Source organism: Pleurodeles waltl, chromosome 9 (assembly GCF_031143425.1).
Source record: "Pleurodeles waltl isolate 20211129_DDA chromosome 9, aPleWal1.hap1.20221129, whole genome shotgun sequence".
NCBI lineage: Eukaryota > Metazoa > Chordata > Amphibia > Caudata > Salamandridae > Pleurodeles > Pleurodeles waltl.
The window spans coordinates 979,502,748-979,528,392 of NC_090448.1; the positions used below are offsets into that span (position 1 = coordinate 979,502,748).

At 44.5% G+C, this 25,645-nt stretch overlaps 1 protein-coding gene across 1 annotated transcript in view; it reads right to left on the bottom strand.

Moving 5' to 3' along the window:
* ESRRB (estrogen related receptor beta) overlaps positions 1-25,645 on the bottom strand; it is a 205,923-nt gene that overhangs the window by 96,936 nt on the left and 83,342 nt on the right. Inside the window, exon 3 of the mRNA XM_069206011.1 lies at positions 17,493-17,609. Within this exon, the coding sequence (XP_069062112.1) occupies positions 17,493-17,609 (117 nt within the window). The remainder of the gene's footprint in view (positions 1-17,492; positions 17,610-25,645) is intronic.

A 25,645-nucleotide genomic window follows, 5' to 3' on the forward strand; every position in this document is an offset into this window, starting at 1 on the left:
GATGAAGTGGGGTGGATTATATTGAGTGGATTAGACTGGGGTGGATTGGATTGGGGTGAGGTGGATTGATTGAGGCAGATTAGTTTGGGGTGGGGTGGTGTGGTGTGGTAGGACTTGAGTGGGGTGGACTGGCGTGAGGTGGATTTGATGGGAATGGATTGGATTGGGGTGGATTGGAGGGGAGTGGACTGGATTTGAGTGGGCTGAATTTGAGTGGACTGGATTCGAGTGGGGTGGATTGAGGTGATTGGACTGACTTGGGGTGGCTTGGGCTGGAGTGGGTTGGATTGGACTGGAGTGAGTTGGATTGGATTGGAGTGGGGTGAGGTGGGGTGGATTGGATTGGATTGGGGTGGGTTGGATTGGAGTGGAGTGGACTGAATTGTTGTTGATTAAATTGGAATGGGGGTTGGATTAAAGTGGTTGGAAGTGGTTTGGATTGGAGTGGGGTGGGGTGAATTAATGAGGACTGGTTTGGAATGGGGTGGATTAAAATAGACTGGATTTGAGTGGGAGGGTCAGATTGGAGTGGGGTGGACTTGGTTGCAGAGGATTGGATTGGGGTGGGGTGGATTGGTTTGTAATGGGGTGGAATGGATTTGAGTGGATGAATTGGGTTGGACTGGATTTAAATGGGCTGGATTGGAGTGGGGTGGGTTTTGTTGGATTGGAATGGGGTGGGCTGGATTGGAGTGTTGTGCATTAGGGTAGTGTGGGGTGTATTGGATTTGAGTGAGTTGGATTGGATTGAAGTGTGGTAGATTGGATTGGGCTTGAATAGAGTGGTGTGGGGTGGACTGAATTGGAGTGGGGTGGATTGTGGAAGATTGGAGTGGGGTGAAGTGGGATTAAGTGGACTGATATGGGATAGAGTGGGGTGGATTGAAATGGAGTGGGTGGATTGGTTTGGGGTAATGCGGACGTATTGAAGTAACGAGGATTGCTTTTGGAGTGGGGTGGGTTAGAGTGGAGGGCATTGGAAGGTAACGGATTGTTTTGGATTGGAGGGGGCAGATTGTTGTGGACTGGAGTGGGGCTGATTGGAGTGGGGCACATTTGAATGGGGCAGATTGGATTAGGGTGGACTGGAGTTGGGCAGACTGGAATGGGACTGCATGAGGTGAATTGGATTGGAGTGGGTTATATTGGATTCAGCTGGATTGGATTGGAATGAGGTAGATTAGATTGGTGTGGGGTGCAGAGGGATGGAGTGAAGTGGATTGGATTGGAGCGGGATGGATTGGAGTGGGGCTGATTGTTTGGATGGGAGTGGTGCAGTTTGTTTTGGATTGGAGTGGGGCAGATTGAAGCAGGTTAAAATGGAGAGGGACAGATTGTTTTGGCTTGCAGTGGGTTACATTGTTCTGGATTGGAGTGTGGCAGATTGTTTTGGATTGGAGTGGGGCAAACTGGAGTGGGGCACTTTGGAATGGGGCAGATTGGATTGGGGCAGATTGGAGTTTGGCAGATTAGAGTGGAGTGGGGTGAGATGAATTGGATTGGAGTGGGTTATATTGGATTGGGTTGGATTGGATTGGTGTAGAGGTGGATGGGATTGGAGTGGGGTGCAGAGGGATGGAGTGAGGTGGATTGGATTGGTGCGGGATGGATTGGAATGGGGCTGATTGTTTTTGATTGAAGTGGGGCAGATTGATTGGGCCTAGAGTGGGGCAGATTGGATAGGTGGGGTGCAGTTTGTTTTGGATTGGATTGAGGCAGATTGGAATGGGGCAGATTGGAGCAGGATGGATTGGAGAGGGACAGATTGTTTTGACTTGGAGCGGGGGCACATTGGAGTGGGGCACATTGTTCTGGATTGAAGTGGGACAGGTTATTTTGGATTGGAATGGGGCAGGTGTTTTGGAGTGGGGCAGATTGTTTTGGTTTGTAGTGTGGCAGATTATTTTGGATTGGAATGATGCAGGTTGGAGTGGGACAGATTGTTTTGGATCGGAGTGGGGCAGATTGGAGTGGGTTAGATTGTTTTGGAGTGGGCCAGTTTGTTTTGGATGAGAGTGCAGCATATTGTTTTGAAGTGGAGTGAGGTGGGTTGTTTTGGATTGCTGGACTAAATTGGGGCAGATTGCTTTAGATTGGAGTGGGGCAGATTGTTTTCGACTGGTGTGTGACAAAGTACAGTGGAATGGATTAGGAATGTTGGAGCATGATGGAATAGAGTGGATTGGGGTGAATGGTTTGGAATGGAGTGGGGTGGATTGGATTGGTCTGGGGTTGATAGGATTTAGAGGGGTGGATAGGATTGAGTGGGTTGGTGTGGATTGAAGTGGGTTGGATTGGATTGGAGTGTGGTGGGGTAGATTGGGGTATACTGCATGATTATGTGTTAAAGTATAATTTAGAAATTTACAATTAAGAAAGAAACAATGTCGCTTTGCAATATTTAGAACCAGATAATCGTCATCTTTTGAGAACCGTGCCCATGAGAAAAAACAAAACAGAACGTGAGTGCAATGTGAGAAAAGATGATTTTACAAAATAAAAGGAAGTTAACTATAGAAAATAAATCTTTGGAATGTTGTTTGTTCTGCTGGGCATATTTTTGCCTGTCACATGCATTTTGTTTGCAGGGCACTAGAAGTTAAAAAGAACAAAATAGTACCGCAATCATGGTGGGGGCAGCGGATGGGCACTGATTATGTTGAATCAATCAGTGCTGGGTCCCTGCTCTAAACAAAGGAAAGGAAACAATGCTAGGCCTGCAGTGACCAATTACAAGGCTGTAAAGAAAGAGTGCCATGCAAGTCAAAAAGGGCGGGCTCCAAGCCTCAGTTTTTTGCTAGCAACTAGTGCATGCTATCGCAGGCTCCAACCTAAAAAGGCTCTGTTTGAAGTTCATTCGCTAACCTCGGAGGTCCACCTGTAATTGTAGGTGCCCTCCAGACACTAGGAGAGGACAGGCTCAAGACGCCCAGAAAAGTGGGTTTAGTCATAGAGTCCACACACTTTCACGGGGACCTCCATGACTCAACAAAGACTGTGGTGGAGTGTGCCTCTGCTCAGCCACTGACAGCACAGCTGTCAATTTGTTGCATAGCTGTGGGTACTACCAAGGCACCTGCCTTTCCTTCCAAGGGGTCAGGGACCCTCTCTCCCCTCCGCTAGTGTGTATTGCGTGGTTCCTGGGAGGCCATCATGCCTCTGTTCATAGGGGTCCTATGAGGGATGCACCTGTTTTGCACCACTTCCTGGGTGAAGCAGTATTAATGCTTTAGTTAATCTATTTCTTCATTTGCATGTGGCGTCAAAGTCAGGCAATACCAAAAATATATTTAATGAGTTTAAACATGCCCCCTACACAGTGGGTTTGTAAGAAGAGGGTTCACAAAGCTCTGCTGCCACATCTGTAACACCAGCTTGCCCCAAGGGCTCCACAAATGGACACAAATGACTATAAGGGCACTTTGCTGACACCAGCTCAAAACCCTTTCGGAGGCAAGGACACTTTGATCACCAGAGCACCATGATCACAGGGAGAATTTATGTCAAGGGCACTTTACCCAGGGCTGGTTGAGATGCTGCTGATAATGCAGGTAAACACATATTGAGCAGTCACTGCGCATTGGCTGCTCACGCGTGTCCCCATTGCATCCCTCCCTCCTCCATAATCCCAGGAGGGATGGAGGGAAATGAGGCATTAATGCTGATCCACAAGAGTGTGTTTAATTGTCACACAAGTCCCGGGGGTCACCTTGAGCAGATGAGCAGACAGGAGAGGCAGGTCAGCTGAGAAAGATTTAATGCACATATTCTTCATCAATATATGCAGTGATGAAGAGGGTGTGTGTGCGTGTGTTTGTGTGCATGCGTCTGTGCTAATATATATGTGTGTGTGTGTGTATATATATATATATATATATATAAATATATATATATATATGATATAAACACATATATATATATTCACTGAAAAAACACACAATGATGTCATTTCACATCAGCAGTGATGTTATCAATGAAGTCATAGAACATGTGATGAGTGATGTCATATGTGACATAATTAGCAGTGCATGGCGAAGGTGCGAATTATAGTTGTAGGGCATGAGTTACAGTTACTTGAGATAACTATAACTGAAGAATTTCAGTGGTTTTGTTTGTTTAAAATTGTACTGGCCTTTTCACCTTACTATAATGTCCCTTTAACCTTTGATTTTTATTGTGATTTTCTAAGGTTTCTTGGAATACCTAACTATAACTCTCACTAGATCCTTTATTTTTTTACATTTAATATCTAGGGATTTTTAAATGTAAATCACTGTTAATATATAAATGATAGACATATGGGTTTTGTCATGCAATCATTGTACTATTAGTCAGTAAACATTTAAATGAAGCATTTGTCGTGAAAAAAAACATGTGTCATAATCCTTCTTTTACATTTTCAAGCCGCATAGTGTAGCCATAAGACCAACCACAAGTGGTTCCCGCATTCACAAGTTGAAGAGCAAATGCTCCAGCTCTGTGACTGCTTAAAAAATGATAAAAATTTCCTGGGTTCATGTTATATAGACCCCAGGAAACATTAGGTTCATTTTTAATGTCATTTTAGGGACTGCTGTACTACACTCAGCACCCCCCACAACATTTAAAAAACACTGGTGGTGCCCCTGCCCAGATTAGGCCATCACCATGCATCCAAATATATTTAAAATAGTCCATGAAGTGCATTATGGGTCGCTCCTTCCCGGAGCAATGAATAATAAATTAATATCTCATTTGGAGGGGAAAGTTATTATATTTTTGGGGGTGCCCAGTTGCCCACCCAGAGCACCCACATCTTATATAATCATAGGTGGCCAAGGGAGGAGCTTTAGGGCCCCGGTGGCCCCTGGCAGCTCCCCAGTAGAAGCCAGACATGTTTTATTTTTGTGGGTGCCTTGGTGCCGTGGTGCCACCCACATACTTTAAATATATTGGGGGCTGTCAGGGTAGCCCCAAAGCACCCACGTCCCCTGACTGGGTCCTCTTGATAGAACTGGTCCCTTTATAATTTTTGTGGGTGCGCCAGTGGCCACCCGGGGCACCCATGTGTCTTACACTTATTAGGGGGAGTCCGAGGGCTTCTGCAACCCTTGCTAATACCACGGTCAGCACCCATCCTGGGTGCTGGTGGGAGTCGACAACCAGAATGCTCCTGCACTGTGGGAGCAGATTTTAGATCTTCTCCAGAAGCAGCAGTAAGCATTTTTTCCTGCCTGCACTCATTGGCAGAGGAAAAAAGAAAATGTTTGCTCCTGCTGGTAGGGAGCATTGCTACTCCCGATGGAGCAACAGCCTTTTGAGCCTTGTAGTATGGTTTTCTCTGGGCCAAAAGCTGCTCAGAAGGGGACCACCAACCTGTCTCCTCAAAATAAAGAACACAGTCCCTGAGGGGTGTGGTCCCCGGGGGGTACATTATGGTGAAGGGGGCCGGATGCTCCCCTTCCAATGTAAAAAAAATGGTGGGCAGTGGTTCATGGGGTCCCTGAGGCTGAATTTGGCTAGGAAATGGGGTGGCACACTATCCTCCTATGTTAAAATGAATGCCAGGCCACTGGAGATGTGGTTCCTGGGGCCAGTCTTGGCTTAGAGTGGGAGGCCGCACATCCTACCTCAAATCCCAAAAATAATAAGTTGCTGATCCCCGACCCTGGAACAATACAAGGGCCATTTTTTAATTTTTTACTGCAGATTCTCTGCAAATTTGTTGTAATTTTTTTTTTTTAATGGGTTTTTGTACCCACGGGTGTCCCTCTGGGAACCCCCATGTAGCAGCTCCAGGGGGCATGGTATGTCTACCTTGCCCCCCAAATGTTTTTTTATTTATTTTCTACAGCACAGGGGACTGAGTCCTTAAGTCGAAAAATAGCTGCTGCCACATCTTTGTTGATGTGGTGGCAACCAGTCAAACCTTATCTTAGTATCTGTTGGCCACAGTGGAAAATATACAAAGTTTTGGAACCCTAAGTTCTCCAAAACTACTGAATGGATTTACAAAAATATTTTAAAAAATCCCAAAAGGACATTTTCCGGAGCAAGATCTAGCATTATGCCAAATTAGGGGTAATTAATTTTTGCACTATCATCGCTCAGTTTTCCTTTGGAAAATTGCATGGGGTAAATATGTTTTTGCACCTCACTTTTTCTTTGTCCCTGATGGACAGATTACCCCCAGAGGTTTTTTGGAAGGAGCTGAGGCAAATGAGCTTTTTACTTGAAAAGTTTCATTAAATGGTGCCAAAGATGTTAGCAAACCAAAAAATTATTTTCCAATGGAAATGTGGTCCTAACTATAACTACCAGGGGTGTACCTGAATATATGGTTTTATGGTTTTGTGTTTAGAGTTCAGGAATTTGCTATGGTATAATGATTTTTAGGAGTCAGTGATCCGGAGTGATTTGGAGAGGAGGGTTTTTAGGCCTCTGGAATGAGTTTTGGGGACTAGGACAGAGGGTATTGCTATCATAAACATGTTAAAGGTTTTTTAAGGTTTGTGGGTATGCTTTTATTTCTTTTATGGGTTACAGGAATTTTTAGGTTTCAGGGATGGGTAAAGTTCAGACTTTATTTAGCAGTTTTAGGGCTCAAGGCTGGGAATGGGTTAAGGGTTGGGGTAGTTTTACGTTTCTGTGAAGTGTTTATTTGATGTATATGATTTATGTTTTTAGGTTTGAGGGATGAATTTTTAAGGGATTTAATTTTTAGGGTTCAGTGATGGGCAGAGTTTTGGGGGAATTCGTTTTTAGGGCTCATTGGATGGGATTGAGTTCAGAGTTATGGGTTAGTTTTAGTTTTGATGGAGTAGTTTTGTTCATGGTATTAAGTATTTTTTTAAGTTTCTGGTATGTTTGTTTTAAGGGGTTTTCAGCATTTCAAAGTTTCATGTGTAGGTAGAAATTTGTGGGTAAAGTGATTACAGAGTTCAGTATTATTAATTCATAAGAATTAAGCTTTATTATTATTATTAATGCTTCTGTTATTATTATTGTTATTATTGTTATTATTATCATCAGCACCTTTGTTATCATTATTATGACGGATAATATGGAAGTACCTTCTTGCAGATGACACCGAAGTATCCCATTCTTATATACACAGGGAACCCTCAAAGACGGAGCCCACCATACTTGTCATGTGTGGTGGTGCACTGGATGAGGTACAGATGTTAAAGATGCCTGAATGGTTACTTCTGAATTATTACGTAGAAGGAGCCTCAAGGCAGTTACTGGTTTTGAAGATAATCGAAATCATTAAGAGGTTAGTGGAAAAATTACTTACATTTTACAACTGCAGGGCAGTTGTGTGCCAACATTTGCACTGACTGAGCATTACAAAAACAAAGCTTGCTCTGAATGATCTGTGCAATAACATATCTTTTACAATGGTAGGGTAAATGTGAGTGCAACTTTGTTCTGTATCTTTGCCAATTTGGACACAAGTATTCATGTGATCAATTTTGCAAATGTTAGGGAAAGCACTAACCCCGCATGTGTGAGGACTAAAATACATGGAACATGCAAATTCTTCCTGACACACACGTTAGAGGGAAGCTTGAAGGTCTCGACCCTGGCCTGGACCCTGTGATAAACAAGCATTGTCTAGAAAGTTCTTGACAGACCAGTGACCATCAAATAACCCCTGCCCGACCAATCAGATTGGCACAGTATCAGTGTGTGTCACATTTGCTGATATGTGATTCATTCTATTCCACCCGAAGTGGGGCTTTAGAGGCAAAAACAGGTAGGAAAATAAAAAGTTCCTGATCGGGATACACTTCTCTTCTTTCATATGCTTATGTGACTTTCTACTTTGTGTATCAATATTATTCTTTGGTAATATATGTAAAAGGATTAAAATGGCACTGGGTCGTTTTAATCTTTTTACCTATATTAAAAAAGAATAATATTGATACACAATATGTTTTTCAAATTAGGTCAAAGAAAGTTGTGAACCGGATATGTCAGATTTTCAGGCTACACACAAAAGATGCATTTAAACAATGTGAGTGTCAGACCTGACACGCTTAGGTAGTGGTTCCCCAAACTTTTTTGCTTTTTTTTTGCTGATTCTCTTTGAGTGGCCCTCCGGCCCTGGGTACTTTCCCACTGTGAGTACAGTGAGAAAGTGCGCGCCCTTCCTACATCTGCTAGGAAGTGGTGCTTGTCAGTACGTGCACACTTGCACATTGGTGTTTTCATATGTATACAGAGCCTGACACAACTTGCCAGTATATGCACATTTGACATTAGGTTTGTTATATATGTACTGAGCCTGACACAGAAGGCCTGTCTGAGTGCACCTGCATCCTTGAGGTGTTCTCAAAGCTTGTGTCCAGCCTGCCCCTGCAGGGTTGTGTGTATACCAGGGCACATGTGCCCATTGATTGAAGAATACCCATGTGTGTTTTCACTGCCTTTGAGAGCTGCTCTGTCCATAGGTTAATACGGGGGGAAAGTTTATAATTAATCCTAGCTACAATAGTGGATTGCAGTGGAGCAGCCTCATCATGTTTACTACCATGAGATTCCCAATGACAAACCCTTTCCAAAGGTAAAGGTGGTTTTGTCAGCAAGACCTTGGAAATGTCACTTCTAGAAAGTGGGCATTTCCATGTTCTAAAATCCCTTTTGCGTGCCTGTTCAATTAAAGCTTAATTTCACTGGGGGCTGGGGGAAACCACATCTATGCATTTCCCCAGTGACAGCTATAAAACCTGGACAACAAAAATGACAGGCTTCTGCCATCTGAAGGCCTACCTGTATAGACTGGAAGTGGAGGTTTTGACACTTAGCCTCTGAGAGCCAGATCGTGGCCCCACTAAAGATAAGGATCTATAGTCCAGGGCCCATGGCAGAAGGGCCTGACAGTTAGGGGAGACAGCTGTGGTTTAAAGGGGAACCCTTTGAATCACCCCCAACTTCAGAGGGCTAACTTCAGTATAACTAGGAGGACCACACTTCAGCAATTTAGAGATACACTTGCAGGAGTGCAGCACGGAGTTCCCATACTGCGTGGTGAATACTACCAGAGGAATTTGGTATGCACAGGCGTATTTACTGTCCTGGGAAAGGATCGCTCACCCTTCCTGCATTGTGACTGACCTGGGTACACTGGTTGCTGCAGTGTGATACTCTGAAGTGGGCTCTCCAAGGACTTTTTGGCTTGCCCACTGTTCTGCGAGGAGGTCTCAGGGAATTCAAAAACCTTCTGTGAGGGACCTACACCATCTAGCATGTCATCTGGACAGTGGTGCCTTCTATGCATTTATGTTGTCTGCTGGATTCCACCTGGTAGCAGCGGTGTGAGCGCTGAACTAAATATTTGACCTAGAGACCGGATTTGCCTGGTGCGGGACCTGCAAAGTACAGACCGCATTCAAGGAGTGTTGCCCTTCATCATGGAGCCACGTCACACATAAGCTTTTGGTTGGAAGTGAATGGATTATTGATTGCAGGACGCAGCGTGGCCCGCTGTTGTTGAGTGTGCCACATTTCTCTTGTGAGCCAACCGGCTGCATACTCATTGCGTACGGCGTCCATGTCACTGGTTGCGACCCCAGGATGTGGGGGCGTACCTGGAGCAGTGCCACATTCTACCTTGTGCAGTACCACTGAATTGGTGCCTCTGTGTGTGTGAACCGGATTCGTCTGGTGCAACTCAAGTCATCGCGCACCAGATGTTGTGCCTCATTTCCAGGAGGCACTGCATTGGTAACTTGTCATGTGTATGTGGAACTCTCCAATGCATCTCAAGTCATTGCGCACCAGATGTTGTGCCTCATCCGAGGGGGGCCCTGCATTGAGCACTTTGGGGGTCATTATGAACACGGCGGTTAACACCGCCGTGTTCATGCTGGCGGTCTTTCTATTGACCGCCAGACCCCCTGGAACCCTGCCGGCCATATTATAAAGATTCTGCTGGGCCGGCGGACGGAAACATTGTGACGTGCGCGATGGGGCACTGCACAGGGGCCCCAGCACTGCCCATGCCAAGTGCATGGGCAGTGCAGGGGCCCCCAGGGGGGCCCCAGAGCACCCCTTCCGCCAGCCTTTCCCGAGCGGGTAAGCCCGCCAGGGAAAGGCTGGGGGAATTGGGATCATTATCCAAAGGGCAGCAGCGCTGCCCTGTCGGATAATGATGCCGTCCACCATCAGGCTGCCTGTCGGAGGCAGCCTGGCGGTGGAGGAGGGCTGCCTAAGGCAGCCCTCCCTGTCTTCATTATGTGGCGGTCTGGTCCACCATGCCGGATGGCGGGATTTCCCGCCACCGCCGGCATGGCGGCCCAGACCACCTAGTCATAATGTGGGCCTTTGTGTCTGTGTTCTGAAGTGCCTGGTGCGACTCAGGCCATCGCTCACCAGACCTTGTACCCATACCAGGAGGGCATGGAATTTGGTGAGCAACTGGGATGCCTGGGTAAGTCCAAGCCATCGCAACCAAAAACGTGATGCCTCCTGTCCTGGGGGTTGTCAAATTGGTAACTATCTGTGAAGCAGAATGTCTTGCTTGTCTGGGTGCCACTGTGAACAGTGTATCCCAAGGCTACCCTCCCCCTGTGCATTGCAGACCGCAGTCCGCACGGGAAGGCCAGTGTGGAAACCCCTGAGTGAACTTTCAGAGTGGGAGGCCAAACCTCCATTTGCTGACTGTTGCCCGATCAGCCATTCTCTACTTCTCCCCTCTTACCTTTGGCCCGCACTCTTTACTAAGTGTAACGACTGGCCGCAAGCAGCCTAGTATCCAGGGAAAGGTTGCTTCTTTTCTAACTCTGAGTGGGGCGGGAAATGGTTGGAGGGAGGAGGAAGGTTTGTGTCCAAGAGGGGTCTGCAAACTCATTTACACCTCACCTAACGGTTGTCAGAGCACAGCATTAGGAAGCTGGAAGTGAGTGTGTGTGCGTGCATGTAGGTAAGCGTGAACGACATCCATGGCACTGTGTAGCGGTGTTGAGTGAGTGTGTGGAGTGAGTGTCTGGGCTTGATTTCACCATGTGGCAATATTGCCATACACGTTATTTACTACTATGATTGACATTGGCGTTTACTGGTGCGGCCTAGACCGCAGAGCAATTTCAAAAGTGCTATAGTCTCTGTATGTATAAATTACTGCTATCAATGGGAACTGGGATGCATCCTACAACTGTTTTACATTGAATTAGGGTAATTGTCAGGGTTGGTCTTACGTAGCCCATGTGGTAGTACTGCATGTGGGTGCGGGAGGGAAATTATTTCTTTTCTCACCTGTACATACTGCTGAGTTCATATTAACACTCTTGGGGCTTGTACCATTAGTAATATTTCTGATGCAATTCATGCCCAGATTTATATGATGTTCATGTACTGTCAATTCATTTGTGTGTTGAATACAAACTTTATTTACATATACCTCATGTGAAGTCTTGTTTATGAAGCTCAGCGTACTTGTTGTGTGGTTGTGCTGTGCCAATGCTTTACACATTGCCTCTGTGATAAGCCTGACTGCTCTGTGCCAAGCTACAGAAGAGTAAGCGCAGGTTATACAGTGAGTGTAATTACCCACCCCTGACGGGAGTGGTAGGCTCTGCCTGGCTAGGGCCTCGCCTCAGCCAACCTAAATGTACTGTCTCCAACAGTGAGTGTAAATGCAACTAATATTCATAGTCAGTTGTTATCTTGAAAATCTGGTAATCGTCAGGCCCTTTGGGCCTATGTTGGACAACCCTGCTTTATGCCTTCAAGCACTTGAGGATAGACTTTAATATTGCTAAACTGATAGGCTCTCATTCCCTCATTCATTATGTCTTCCCTCTCCCTCATCATCTTCTGATCCCAGTGCCCTCAGCTCACACCTCCCCCTCTAATTTACGTGCTTCCCTCTCCATGGGGATTCGCAATCACTTTTTGATCTTCTTAAGGAAGGGCACCTTTGTCCCTACCCACATACCATTGCCCGTCCCCGCCCTGGAAAAATAGTTTTCTCTATCTCATTCCAGTAACTCTCTAAAACATATCCATCCTAACTGTGAAAATGCCCTACTCTCCACAAAGCCCTTGTCGTTATAGCGTTACCTTCTTTCTTTTTACAGTATCCCTGTCTGTCTCTTACCTCCATTTCTGTGCCCACTGCGTTACATGCAATATCGGATACCGCCATCTATTCCAAGACAGATCCCCCTTTTTATTTCGTAGGGCGGGTGGCCTCACTGCCACTCATCTCCTACTCTGCTCATCTATACAACAATATCAGTATTTTTTCTCTCCGACATACCGTGCCTCTCGCTTTACTTCATGCTTGAGCCTGTTTTTCATTTCTCCATCATGCGCCGAGTATGAGAGGTGGTTAGCGCAAAGTGCCTTCTTTAGTTGCCACCTAGCAGTGCAGTGGCCCTTTCTGCCCTCCACCCCGTTGCTCTGCCTTTCCTTTTTTTCCTATGGCCCGACCCTTTCTCACAACCACACCTCTGTCCCTTTCTTCTTTCTCTTACCAAGTCTGGAGTTGCTCTTTTAACAGTGACAGGACTCCTCTTTTCTCTTCAACCAGTTCCGCTATATAGTTACACCTTTCCACCCCCAAAGCCATCTCAGAGACGTGCCACTGCCTCACGTTTCCTACCATCTCCGTCTCCCTTTCCCTGTCTCCCACCTGACAGGAAGTCTCCCTCTTTTGCGTACCAATAACTATCTCACATTCATGCTTACGCAACCCCCCACACCCGTTCCCTTTACCCGTAGGTCTCCCTCTTACGCATGTTAGGCTCCATGTAGTGATCCACGCCCGTGACACGCTCTCCCTTCTCACCCTTTCGTTTGCCAGGGCGACTCCATCTTATCCATTCCAACACCCCCACCCCCAACTATGCTGACACCAAAAGGTCCCTTCTCTAAACTTGCTGCAGCATTTCAGTTTCCTTACTCAATACTCCATGCCAGTGAGCCCACCTCTACCCGCCCCTGAGACCAGACGTCTCTTTCTATGTCAGGCCCTGTTGGGAAAGAAATGTCTCATTACATGGTACTGAAAAGCAGTCACCGCTGACCTATGTTAGATTGCTAGGAAAGTCATGGTGTATCTCTGCAGGCTTTTGATTTTCACATTGGTAAACCCAACAATCTTGTACATGCACAGAGGGAGTCTTGCAGAAGTGAATGAGAACCAAAAGCATGTCTCTGAGATCTAGAATGGCACCCAAAGTACACCCCTCTTTTGAGAGTGACTACTGTCCTATCACTGGGGTGAGTAAGACTGGCAGGGGTGGCGGCAAGGAATAAGGAATTTCTACCTATCGTCTTCACAGGAGATATGGACGCTGTCTTCTCGCAGTAGAAGGTCAGAACAGCCCTCATGGACAGAGACTGCAAGTTTACTCTGCATGTATATTGTTCGATTACCGTGGAGTGTGGTGTGTCCGTGATATACTTCACTGTATGGGCAGAGGAATCTTGGAATGTCGTGTTGTGGTTATACAAAATGAAGGGCTTAGGTTAAGCTGTCCTGACCCGCTTACTGAACCTGTAGGCAGTTGTCGAAGTTTCCACAACCTTTCCGCAGAGGTGTTAACTCTAATTGAACTCTGGCAGTCTTAGGAAGAATATCCTGGCTTTTGTTACACTTGGGAATGAGCCCTACAGGATCACAGCCTCTTTCAGCAGAAATGCCATTATAGTCAGTTTACAGCTACTTGGGCCATGTTTGCCCGGTGTTGAGTTTTAGCGGTGTTTGCCGGTTACGGCTACCAGCAGGGGCGTCCCCTCCGCTATGGTGGAGGAATGTCCCCCCACTGCTAAAAGGCAGCAGAAAAATAAAATAATAATAAATTATTATCATTATATTTTTCTGATGAATCTAGGGCAGGGTTGGGTCAGCATTCTCCGCATCAGCAGGGAGGAGTAGTGGTGTACTCTAAGTACGCATGTCAGTTTGGCCGGCCAGCTTAGGGTGGCCAAACTGACATGCGCACTTAGAACTCTCCACCAAAGCTGTATTTCACAGCTGGATGGACACCAAGTGCAGGCTCCCACTCCCTCCCTGAGTGGCATTTCAGCCCGCTCAGGCCAATCCCGGCGCTTCTCTCATGCTGTTCAACAGCATGAGAGGTGTCTGAATTGGGTGTGGAAGGGAGAAAGGCAAGAACTGAGGCGGCGGGTGCGGCGGAGGCGAGGTGGCATTTAAGTGTTTTTTTTTTAAAGATTGCCCCCTCCTCCTGCTCTACGCACTGCCCCACAAGTCCTTCCTGGCAGCAGCTGCCACTGCCCACCAGCACTTATGTTTCTGGACCCACACTTATGTTTCTGCATCAGATATTTATTGAGAGCAAGACAGGGAAAATAAAACACAAATCAGAAAGATGGAGGAAGAGAAAGATGGAAAAAACGGCAGTAAGGTAGAAAACGGTAACATGTAAGACTGAGATAAAGGTGCAGCAGTGTCTGGTAGTGGATTAAAGAGGCATGTGGTGTATTTAAGATGGCCAGCCTTAGTATTCAGCACGCTGATGTTCAATTACATTGGCCACGGCTTCTGACCAGAATTTCATGTACCAGCACTCTTTCTTTTACAAATTAAGCCTTTACCTTCCTTTCATAGATCAGTCTTCTGCTCCCTGTCAAGATAATCCCATCTACATCCCTTCTTCTTGTTCTGTTTGGACGAAAAAAGATATGGCTGTACCAGTCTAGGGCTAATGTGAAAAATACAGGAACAGCCTGTAACCTGTTTGGTATCAGCTCCTGTGAAAAATACCTGTGGCATGCACTGATCATGTATGGATATGCACATTCTAACTGGAGGAGCATCCCACAATATGATCAAAGTAAACAACTGGTTGGAAAAACCAAGAATAAATATTGGTCAGGTGCACAATATGCTGTCTGTTCCAAGGAATCTCTTAGACCAGTAGCAGGCCTGACATGGCAGTGTGGAAGAGAATGCTTACAGTGCCAGAATTGAGATTTTTGGTTGCCAGTCCCTTTTTCGGGTTAGACACAAACCAGTAACACGGCCCTTCAAAGAAAGTTTTAAACTGCCTGCTGGATCGTTGGAATTAATAGACTGCATCACACAAAGAAGCACCTATTTTGTGGAGTCACAGGCCCTGTTCCATAAGGACTGGAAGATGTATATGGGAGTTGGGATTCCGAACTCTGCTGGAAGTGCTGCCAACTCTGCCTTGTGGAGGGGGGATATAAAAATGTGCCTTAGCAAGAGAACGCTGTCCAGAAGTGAAGATCGCATTCCAGTGGCTTATGGTCTGAGGCAGCTGTGCAGAGGGATCAAGGAACTCTCTCCATGAACCCTGCAAAATGCAAGGGGTGGATCAGCCCTACAAGGAACTGTGGTGAACCCCATCTACCCCTGAAATTCTAAGAGTGCACGCCTGATTACACTCCAAAGAGACCTTGAGCTTCCCCAGTCCTCTTTTTTGGCCGAGAAGCATTTGGTGGATTTGTAGTGAAGTTGTAAGCTTTCAAACCCGCCAGCATCTGTCATTGGTAGTGGATGCTTCGTTTAAAAGTTTTTTCTTTCCCAATAACAAAGTCCCAAAGAGGGAATTTGCTTTTGGAAAAGAAAAGAACTAAAGGCCCTACCATCATGTGAGTTTTGTCCCATGGTGTGGGGTCTTTTTTTTATTTTTACTGTCCCTCACTGCAGGATATTTCTGACAGTGATATACATTAAAAAATAACATCCAACAACCCACTCTATATAGGGTAGACAGTTGAATGGCTTACCTACAATGCTCTGTATTCCCTGGGGTTGTTGGAAGAAAGTTGAAGCTGCTGGAGTTAATTTTACACCTGCAACGTAAACATGGTGGTCTGTCTGACTAAAAATAGAGCAGGTGGATCGAGAGTTTGGCAGGCAGGGTACTCCTTTGCTGCTGCAACAGACTCTAAATCAGCCTCCAACTCTTTACTTTCTGTTGAGCCACATAAGCCCTGATGTCAAAGGCCAAAGCAGTGTGTGATTGATTGCAAAGAACCGAATGATAAATCAATACTTTCCATCTTAATACCTGTGAATAACTATCTGTTAAAATCTGTAGGAAGGGGTGTTTTGTAGTGAAAACCTATCTGGTAAAGCAAACACATAGTAGTTACTTATTATGAAAACGTTTTAACAAAGTTCATAGGTAATGGTGCATTGGTTGTACAACCTGCTGTCAAAACTATAGGCAGTGGCTTATCGATTGTAAAAACTATTTCTCAAAGTCAATAGACAGACATTTGTTTATTGTGCAAAGCATGTATTACTTTGATTTTTGTTTTTCTAGGTTCATTTATACCTTCAAGTAGAATTTAGCTTTGTGCAGAATAAAGTACTTTTTATTTTAAAGTAAAAACACTGGCTGGAATAGTAATGGTATTTACTGTTACTACTGCCTCTGCTGAGTTCTGAGATTCTAGCCCACACCACCTACCTGAGTAAGCTCTGGACCACTCAGTCTCGCTATCCAAGGGTTAAGTACTAAGAGGGTGAGCAAAGGGTGCTCAGTCTTTGGATCCGACAGCAAGGTGGAACCAGGACACTAGAAGTTAATGGTTCAGATTGATACTGTTGGTGACGCCGAGTGGCCTACAGATCTCAGACCCACTTCTACCCCCAGCAAACAAGCAAGGAACTTCAGAGTTAATATAGACAATAAGTGGGATAGGTCTGCACAAGTCAAAACAGTGGTCATGTCATGGTTCCACACCTTGAGAATGTTGAAAAAGATGAAAAAGATTTTCAAGTGGCTACCCAACAACAGCAGGAAAAGTGTCATCCAAGCCCTCATCACCAATAGACTGGACTATGGGAATGCCCCCTAAGTGGGAATTACCTACCAAGTCATTAAAAGGCTTCAGACTGTTCAGAATGCAGCACCCAAACTGGTCCTCAACCTCCCTTGCCAGCTCACGCAACACCACTCCTGCGAGAAGTCCACTGGCTCCCAATACATAAGTGCTCACAATCCAAGCACCTCAGCCACACAGCATTGCACAACACAGTCCCAGCCTACCTGTACAGACGGGAGAAGTTGTTCCGCAAACACTCTAGGTTCCTCTGCTTAGCCGCACTCTCACTAGCACATGTCCCAGGCATGCACAAAACCAGATCAGGAAATCGTGCGTTCTCGTTCATCACTCTAAAAGTGTGGAATTACCGTCCACACTACATTAGAGTCTCCTTCTCCCTTCTTGAATTCTGCAAAAAGCTGAAGACCTAGCTCTTCAAGTGTCTCCCCATGCCAAGGATAGCCACACACACCTGCCAAACCACCAGGATGCCCTCACGGGTGATAGTGTGCTATTTAATTCACATAGCATAACTGAAGCCCAATAACCCCTAACAATCCTAGGACAAACTAAACCAGTTCCAACAGCCCCCTTCCTAGGTCAGAACCGGATTACTTTTTTCTATACATGTTTTTCCCCTGCACATCAGGTTTTTCACTTCTTATCTCCTTTCCATGCCAGCTGAGTGCACTATTTCTCCTGTGCCGATGCATAGCCCCCGATCCTACATTCCTGCTTACCTTCCTTTAACATTCCTACTTTCAGACACTTCATGAACCGGCAGGCCTGGCATGATTTCCGCCTCCTCTTCGTTATTTCACATTCATTTGTAGCTGGACAACTGTACTCAATATTTCCTGGAATAAAAAACGGCAATTTAAGTAGAAACAAGGTATACTCGAGATTTGATTGTTATACTTTGTTCACAGTGAAAGAGGACTACTCTCTCCAGCCTCCCTATAAGACATAGATACTGTCATTCGACCTTGCTAAGCAGCCATACAACGGAACTCAAAGCATTGGAAGGTAAGCCACACTGGGAACAAGAAAACCGGGAGTGAATGATAAATGAAGTAACACAAATCCTATTTATTTTTTCAATTCGTTTTTTATTTACCCGTATATTTGTGTGTTTCTGTATAGCGCAAACATGGCAAACAGGTGTCCCACCACTTTGAATAGAAAAGGCAAATTAAATATTTCAGTCAAGGCAACTATATACATGGATATAAACAAAGCAATCTGGATTTTAGATAATAACTTACATTCGCAAAACAAGTATAAATACATTAAAAATAATAGTGAGCAATGCAACATCACAGTATGGCATCTTAGAAGAAACTTAGGGAAGTGTAGTATCAACGACTAAAGCAATGAGTCATTATAATATAAATACATAAAACATAGTACCAGAGAGAGTGTAAAGCGAATTGCAGAAGCAAAACAAGTAATTTACTTTTTCTGGGCATTTCTGTAAGGTGTATAAATGTTAAGTTCCAGCAGACACATTTTGAACTACCTTTTGAGTCTACTACATTTTCAACTTAATCGACTATGAAGTAGAAGGGAGTGAGCAGTTCGAAGTCTAAGGAGGAGAAAGACCACTGACATAGTTCTCATCTCATAGCCTAGGGAGAAATAAATCATTTAAAAGGGCACATCTTGGGAATGTTAGTGGAATAGAAGGCCTCCAACGTCTTGAAGGTATTGTACAGGAGGAAGTGGGGAGAGATGCAGGGAGCCAATTCCTCAAAGAGCAATGAGGAAGGCAATTGAACAGAGGCTAGTACGTGAGGAACACTGAAAACAGTGATGGATCATTTATATGCTGGCACATTTAAATATGGGGAAAGAAGATCCTGGAGATCACCACAGCCACACACCAATTGAACATTGTGAAATACGCACTCTAGCTTCAGCTGTCGGTGGACTTGAAGAACATGGGAAAGGAAAATTAGAGGATCAACCGCCTACAAACATTTGTCAAACATGGAATAAGAAGGGCTAAGCAAACATTTGCATGAACGTACATGGAAATCATGAGATTATAAGGATTCTAGCTATGATCATCGTTTGACACATGAAGAAGATAGGAGAAGGAGGACTGAACAAACATATGTTCATACATCGAAATCATGAGAGCACAAGGATTTTAGTTTCAGCCATCCAATAACGCACAAAAACATGGAAGTGAAAGGCAGGGAAATTAATTATTAATAGTCACATAAAGACATGAAGAAAGAATGAATGGACATATATATGCACTTATGTAGAAGTCAGAGAACATAAATGTTCGAGCTTTGTCCATTCCTTAACACAAAGAATACAGGAAAAGAGGACACTGACATTAACCATTGATGGACAGATCAAGAACACAGGAAAGAAAAACGTAGGGGATCAACTATGTAAAAATACACGAAGCACATGAATAAAGAAGGGCCGAGGAAACATATGCACATAAATGCAAAGCATGTGAACATAAGAATTTAAGAACATGGGAGGAGAAAGACTAACCAAATATGTGGACATAAATGAGTAAATAAGGATGTTAGTTTTAGTTAGCCAGCCCTTGACATTTGAAGAACACGGAGAAGGAGAGGGAAATTAACCATTGATGGTCATATACTGACATGAAGAAGAAGGACTGAGCAGATACATGTACATACACAAATCATGAAATGAGCTTTAGTTATTCTTTAACAAATGAAAAATATGGGGAAAGAAGACAACAAATTTAACCATTAATGGAGACATAAAGAACACGGAACAATTGAGAGGTAAATTGACCCTCCGCATACACACAAAGATCACTAAAGACAGGCGATTTAGAGTCCAACCATCTATGGACACACTAAAAACACAAGATAGAGATTGAGGATCAGCCTTTCTAAGGTACAAATAGAACACCTCAACTTATAGACCTGAGGATGAAAGAGAGGGATGAAGGAAGCAAGGTAACGATGGGAGGGATGTGATCTCCAACATCTGCGGACTCCCAAAGCAGACCAGAAGTCCGTGAATACAGACACATGGGAAGATAAGAAAAATAACAATATCATCTGTGAAAACAAGACAAATGTGTGTGAGTAATAAATCATGGGACCAACTCAAAGGCAGTCTTTTGTGAGATGGCATCATTTCTTGACGGGCCCATCAATCTGGAAGGCCAAAAGGGTGGGGGAAAGTTAATCAGACCTTAAGCTGTTTCAAAAGCCAGTACACTTCTGAAGAGGAAAAATTCCCACTCTACACTACAGTGTTAGACCTTTATACCACATTGGAAACCATGCAATTGTGCATAACATTTATAAGTACAAATATGTACTTATTCTAATACACTGAATTAAGGGTGTTCCCTTGGATTGTGGCTGAGTGAAACTGAATGCTTTCCTTTCAGTCATTTTATTCTTGTATTTGTTGAATTTATATATGAAATAAAAACAGAGAAAATACAATAAGGGAGAAGTTTGAGGTAAGAAGGTGATCTTTAATGTGAGACATAAATAAATGAGAGGAGGTGGCAGAGTGGGTAAGAAGAGATTTCCAGTATTTTGGAGCAAGTAAGGAGAATGAATCAAACTAGAACTGGGTGAACTGGTTAGGAATCATAATGCAGATCAAAGGGGTGAGGGGGAATGTAGAGCGTAATAACACAGCATGGCGAGTGAAGGAGCAGGCCAAGACGATATCTGAATGTGATAGCCAGTTAACAAAACACAGGACACGAGTGAAACAGAAACCACCACAGACTAGCAAATGAGGGGCAATTCTGGTAATCAAATTCACATGGATTCTTCACCAAGAAATACTTAAGACAGATAAGTACAATGGCTAGTATATCAGAGTATTCTGAAGTATGATTATACTGTGAATTCAAGTAATAAAAATAAAAACACTTCGACCTTCAACTAATCGGCTGGACTTAAGATATCTGATCCTCCGGTTACACTATGGAAGACATTACTTGCTATGCTATCACACCCTTACTTAACCTTCTGAAATTGAACTCTCTTTGCAATGGTGCTAAAAATCTGTGCATTTTCATTTGCACTATGTTTGCTGGTTTATAAAGTGGAAATGAAGTAAATAATAAATATTTAAATGTAAAAAATACACACACTGGTCACATGCTATATTTGCTGCATTTAGATAAGAAAAAATAGAGAAAATACATTGTGTTGACTTTTCAATTGTAAAAGTTGGGACTAAGCTTAATGTGCAAACAGTTGTTTAAATTTTTTATATAAGTAATAAAATGTTTGGCTTTATTTTTGTTTAAAAAGGAGGGTAGTAGATCCAATATTTTATTTCTAAAATGCAAAATTATTTGTAAGCAAGAAACATGTTTACAATGTTTAGCGATAGCTCTGCAATCAATTCCCTATATTTCAGCTCTGGTACCAAAATGTTTCTGTAAAATAGCATTGAGCAATATGTGCTTGCTACATTTTGTATCACAAAAGTAGCAAATACTGCACAATTGACTTGCCACGTTGTTAAACAGTGCAGTGTTGGTCTAATATGATTACAGGAAGCTCCACTGCTTAGTTCTAAGTCACAAGTTATCTATTATCTATAACAGACATATAAATCCACTGTAGTATAAAATAGGCCCAGGCGGAATTTTTATTCCATGAGCTGAACTGGAGAATTTTGGAAACTCCTTGTTACTCATGTAACGGGAAGTTCCCACAAAATTTCGCCAATAGCTGCATGGCAGAATTATTTTCCCATTCAAGCAAAGCAATGACAGGAAACAACGTGAGGCTTCAGAATACAAGCTATTGAGTGAGAGTTGGCTTCCCCTAGCATGATTTTTCAGGCACTAGGAGGACTTCTTGTGGAATTTTACGAACACGGGAGGTCGCTGTCAGGGGGATACTTCCGGAGTAGATTTTCTACTCGAACGGCAGACAAATCAACTCAGAAATAGCATGCTGCGATTCGTGCTGATTTTTCAGTATAGAAAGCGCTACTAGAGCTAAAACTGGAGCACGAGAAGCACGATGTGCATTTTCTGCCTGTAGTTTGAACTCTACAGAATCTCAGAGTTTTTATGTAACTTTGTCCTCCAAATATTACTGGATTTGGCCCTGGTAACACAAGCAAGATCACTGTACCTAGGATATTGCAGATGTGCACTGGCAGATGTTAACTTGAAAGTGCCCAGTGGTCACTTTTTCCCATTGCTTATGTTAAGCAATGTTTATAACATTTCATTGTAATATTGGTGACCCAGAGATGTGCCTTTTTAAAATAGCTTGCACAGACCTGATAATTACAGCCATATCAGTGTCAGGTAACCATGAATATTTTTTAATTATAACAAACTTCAAATCAGGGTTGTAATATTTAATTTTTCAGACTGAGCAAAAGAGTGATGCTGTCGTCTGGCAAATGGCAGATCCAGATCAAAATGCATTAAAGGTGGCATTATATGGCTGGAAGTTACTCGTCAATCAAAAACATATGATGCTATGTTTAAAATCAAATGGGTAACGTAAAAACTCACTCAAGAAATATACGGTGCAAATGAGATCAACATGAAGACGAAAAAATATATTTAATTGAGCAGTACTTTAAACAGAAACACAGAAGTGCGGGTACTCAGTACCGGCCAGAACCTCCTCGTTTAAAGCACTGTATTAAGGAACGAAATATAATGAAAATCCTGTTTTGAACAATTTGAAGTAGGTAGTAAAAACTACGTGAACCTGTCATCGATTTACAAAGGAAGAGACTCAATAAGTGACAGCTTTGGTCTTTAAACTATTCTTGTCTGACTATTGTATTTCTCTCCAAGACTTCCTGTATTTCTGAACACCACAGGTATTGATTTCTCTGGAAACCAGCAATTGCGAGTGTTGTTACCATAACAGGCACCAGCTCGAAAATCCGCATGTTCCAAAATGTCCAGGGCATTTGTTTCCTTGATGAACATTGGCAGGTTTGACCTGCCGAAATGTATGGGCAGGATGTGGACTGTATGACACCCAGTAGCTACTGGGAGCTTTAAAGTCCGCACAGCTTTAAACAGGGATAACCTTTGTTATGACTTCTCAAGTTAATGAAGGGGGGGGGGGGGCTGAACATTTAATGCCAGTGTGTGCTGGTCCACGCACGTGCCAAACCCCATCCACACCCACTGCCTCCAGTACAAACGAACACGAATATCATCATAAGTATTGAAGTGGGCAGGTAATTTAGGTGAAGTCGAGCCTTGGAAGGAATGTACCGTACAGCCTTTGCAATATCCCACACATGTGAGGTGTGTGTGGTGTGAAGTGGGGGGGGGGGGGGCTGCTGCTTCCACCTGCTGACGGGCGTAGCTTGGTCAGTAAGATGGGGGATGGGGAGGGTGAACTTCAGATTTCCCAACAATCACACTGTCATTTAATGTTAACATACGTTATATGAGAAGCAGAGCATTAGGTGGGCCTAGAAGGCAAAGCGGATTGTTCGGACTACTTAAAACACAATGGCCCTCATTCCTACTCTGGCGGGCGGTGGTCGCCTCCCGCCAGGCGGGAACTGCCATATGGCCGCTCCGCGGTCGAAAGACCGCTGGGGCCATTCCGACCTTCCCGCTGGGCCGGCGGGTGCTAACATTGTTAGCGCCCGCCGGCCCAGCGGGAAGGCGGCCTGCAACACTGAAGCCGGCTCCGAATGGAGCCGGCGGTGTTGCAGGTGTGCGACGGGTGCAGTTGCACCCGTCGCGCTTTTCACTGTCTGCTAAGCAGACAGTGAAAAGCATGCTGGGGCCCTGTTAGGGGGCCCCAGGACACCCGTTCCCGCCATCCTCTTCCTGGCGGTGAAAACCGCCAGAAACAGGCTGGCGGGAAGGGGGTCGGAATCCGCCATGGAGGATTAGCCCAGCCGGGGGAAATCCGGAGGGAAACCGCCGGACCCGGTTTTCCGACCGAATGGGCTTTGAAGCACCGCCAGCCTGTTGGTGGTGCTTCAGTCATCCGCGAATATTTTTCAAACTAGCTAACATGTTTTATTCCTTCAAAACAGAGGCTCAAGTGTATGTGTGTGTTGTTGTATGTGTGTATGTAAAAATTCCAGGTGAAATTGGACACCTCAGCTTACCCGACTGAAAGCACTTGTACGCAAATATTTAACACAGAATACATTTCTTAGGGGATTTTAACACCCTATACACCCCTACCCCTTGAAACTACGCCCCTGCGTGCAGAGAATTGACTAATCTGAGGTACACAGACTGACTTCAGTGGCTGGGGCAGAGACATTATGACTGGTGGGTTGGAAAGCAGCGCATCTATCTTCTCCAGGGGAATCCGACCGTTTCAATGTCCCCTAAAGTACCTGGACTGGCCTCTCTTAAGGCACCAGCCTCAATCAGTATTTATGCTCCCTGCGGCCGGCTGCCAGCGGCGCGCCCAGAGAATGGTGGGCCATGCAATTTTCCTAAGTGCACTGTGTAAAAATGATGAGATTAAGACATCGTCATTCAAGCAGTCTGCCCTACATAATAGTCCTGGCACGTTCTGGGATCCTGTCACAGACTGATGGTGGCGGGAGTGGGCATTCTAGACTGTCTGCAGCATGAAGAAAGGTGGCATCGGGCAAAACATCCAATTGGAAAAGAGAGCAGATGTTGCCAGTTTCTGACAGGCAGAAAATGACCTTGCGCTCTCCTCACAACTGCCGTTTAAAGGGGTGCTCGTCCTAGTATATTACAGTGGTGAAGTAAGGTCTCTCCAATTACACTAGCCACCGTCCGGCTAAGCCCCCAGTCAATGGTGTGTGTTATTGCCTACCCTCTGACTGCTCTTTAACCTCGATCACTCAACAAACGGCAGAGGTTCCTGGCGAGGGTTGTGTGTGAAGGGGCAAGAGGTTAATGACGGGAGAAATGCCGAACAAAATAGGCAGATTCTGGCCCCCATCAGCCCCTTCTTTAAGTGTCAGTTTTTCTCTAGTGGAATGGAATGTGTGCTGGGGAAACTTACCAGAACCACACTTCAAAGGCTACACATCTTAATTATGTGCAATGGGTATGTCGGGGTATGCAATATTCACAGTAAGAGAGGATGATATTGACAGTTCTAGAAATTGGATATTAAGCAACAGACCGGTGCGCCTCAACAATTGATAGTCATGTGGTGTAGTCAGCTACTAGCTGGACTCTCCCCTTCCAATATCCTCAGTGATGCGTGCCAGGTCACCTCCCCCATTAGCGCCGCACCCAAACAACACGACACTGTGCACCGAAGGTCTTTTACAACCACCAAAAATGGTGCCATTGAAAAGTGTCACCACCGGCATCAGAGGCGTACCTGAGCAAAGGTATCCACACCACTTCTTCATTCTTAATGTCACCTCTACCCTTCTTTGGACCCCTTACCGCCCAGCAAGGTCTAACAAGCAATCCTTACAGAGTTGTCCCCATCGATAGATAACCCACAAGGCCTCTGTCTTTTTTCGTTGTTAATTTCATTTATTAAGTTGGTTGAAATATTTTTGTCCGTACACGGGAACTGTTACTAATGGGATATGATCTTGCTGGCCTGTAAGTGAGGGTTAAGCGCACCTTTCTCTAAATGCTGGAGAAATTTCAACAGAGACAATTGGCTCCCAGGCTATGGGTTTTGTAGTTTTATACATATTCTGCATGTTTCTTATGAATTATTGGCATCGTTTGTCATCATTTCCCCTTCCTCTGTTAACAGAAGGGAGAAAAAATGGAAGGAAGGACAGTAGGAAGGAAAACTATATAGGGCATAAAAGAAATAAAGAAGGGAGGGATAGAGGAAGAGAAGAAAAAAGAGAGAAAAGAAGGAAAGAAGGAAAGAAAGGGAGGTCGGAGGGTAAGAAGAAATGAAGGAAAGTAGAATGATGGAATGAAAGGAAGGAAGCAAGGAAAAAA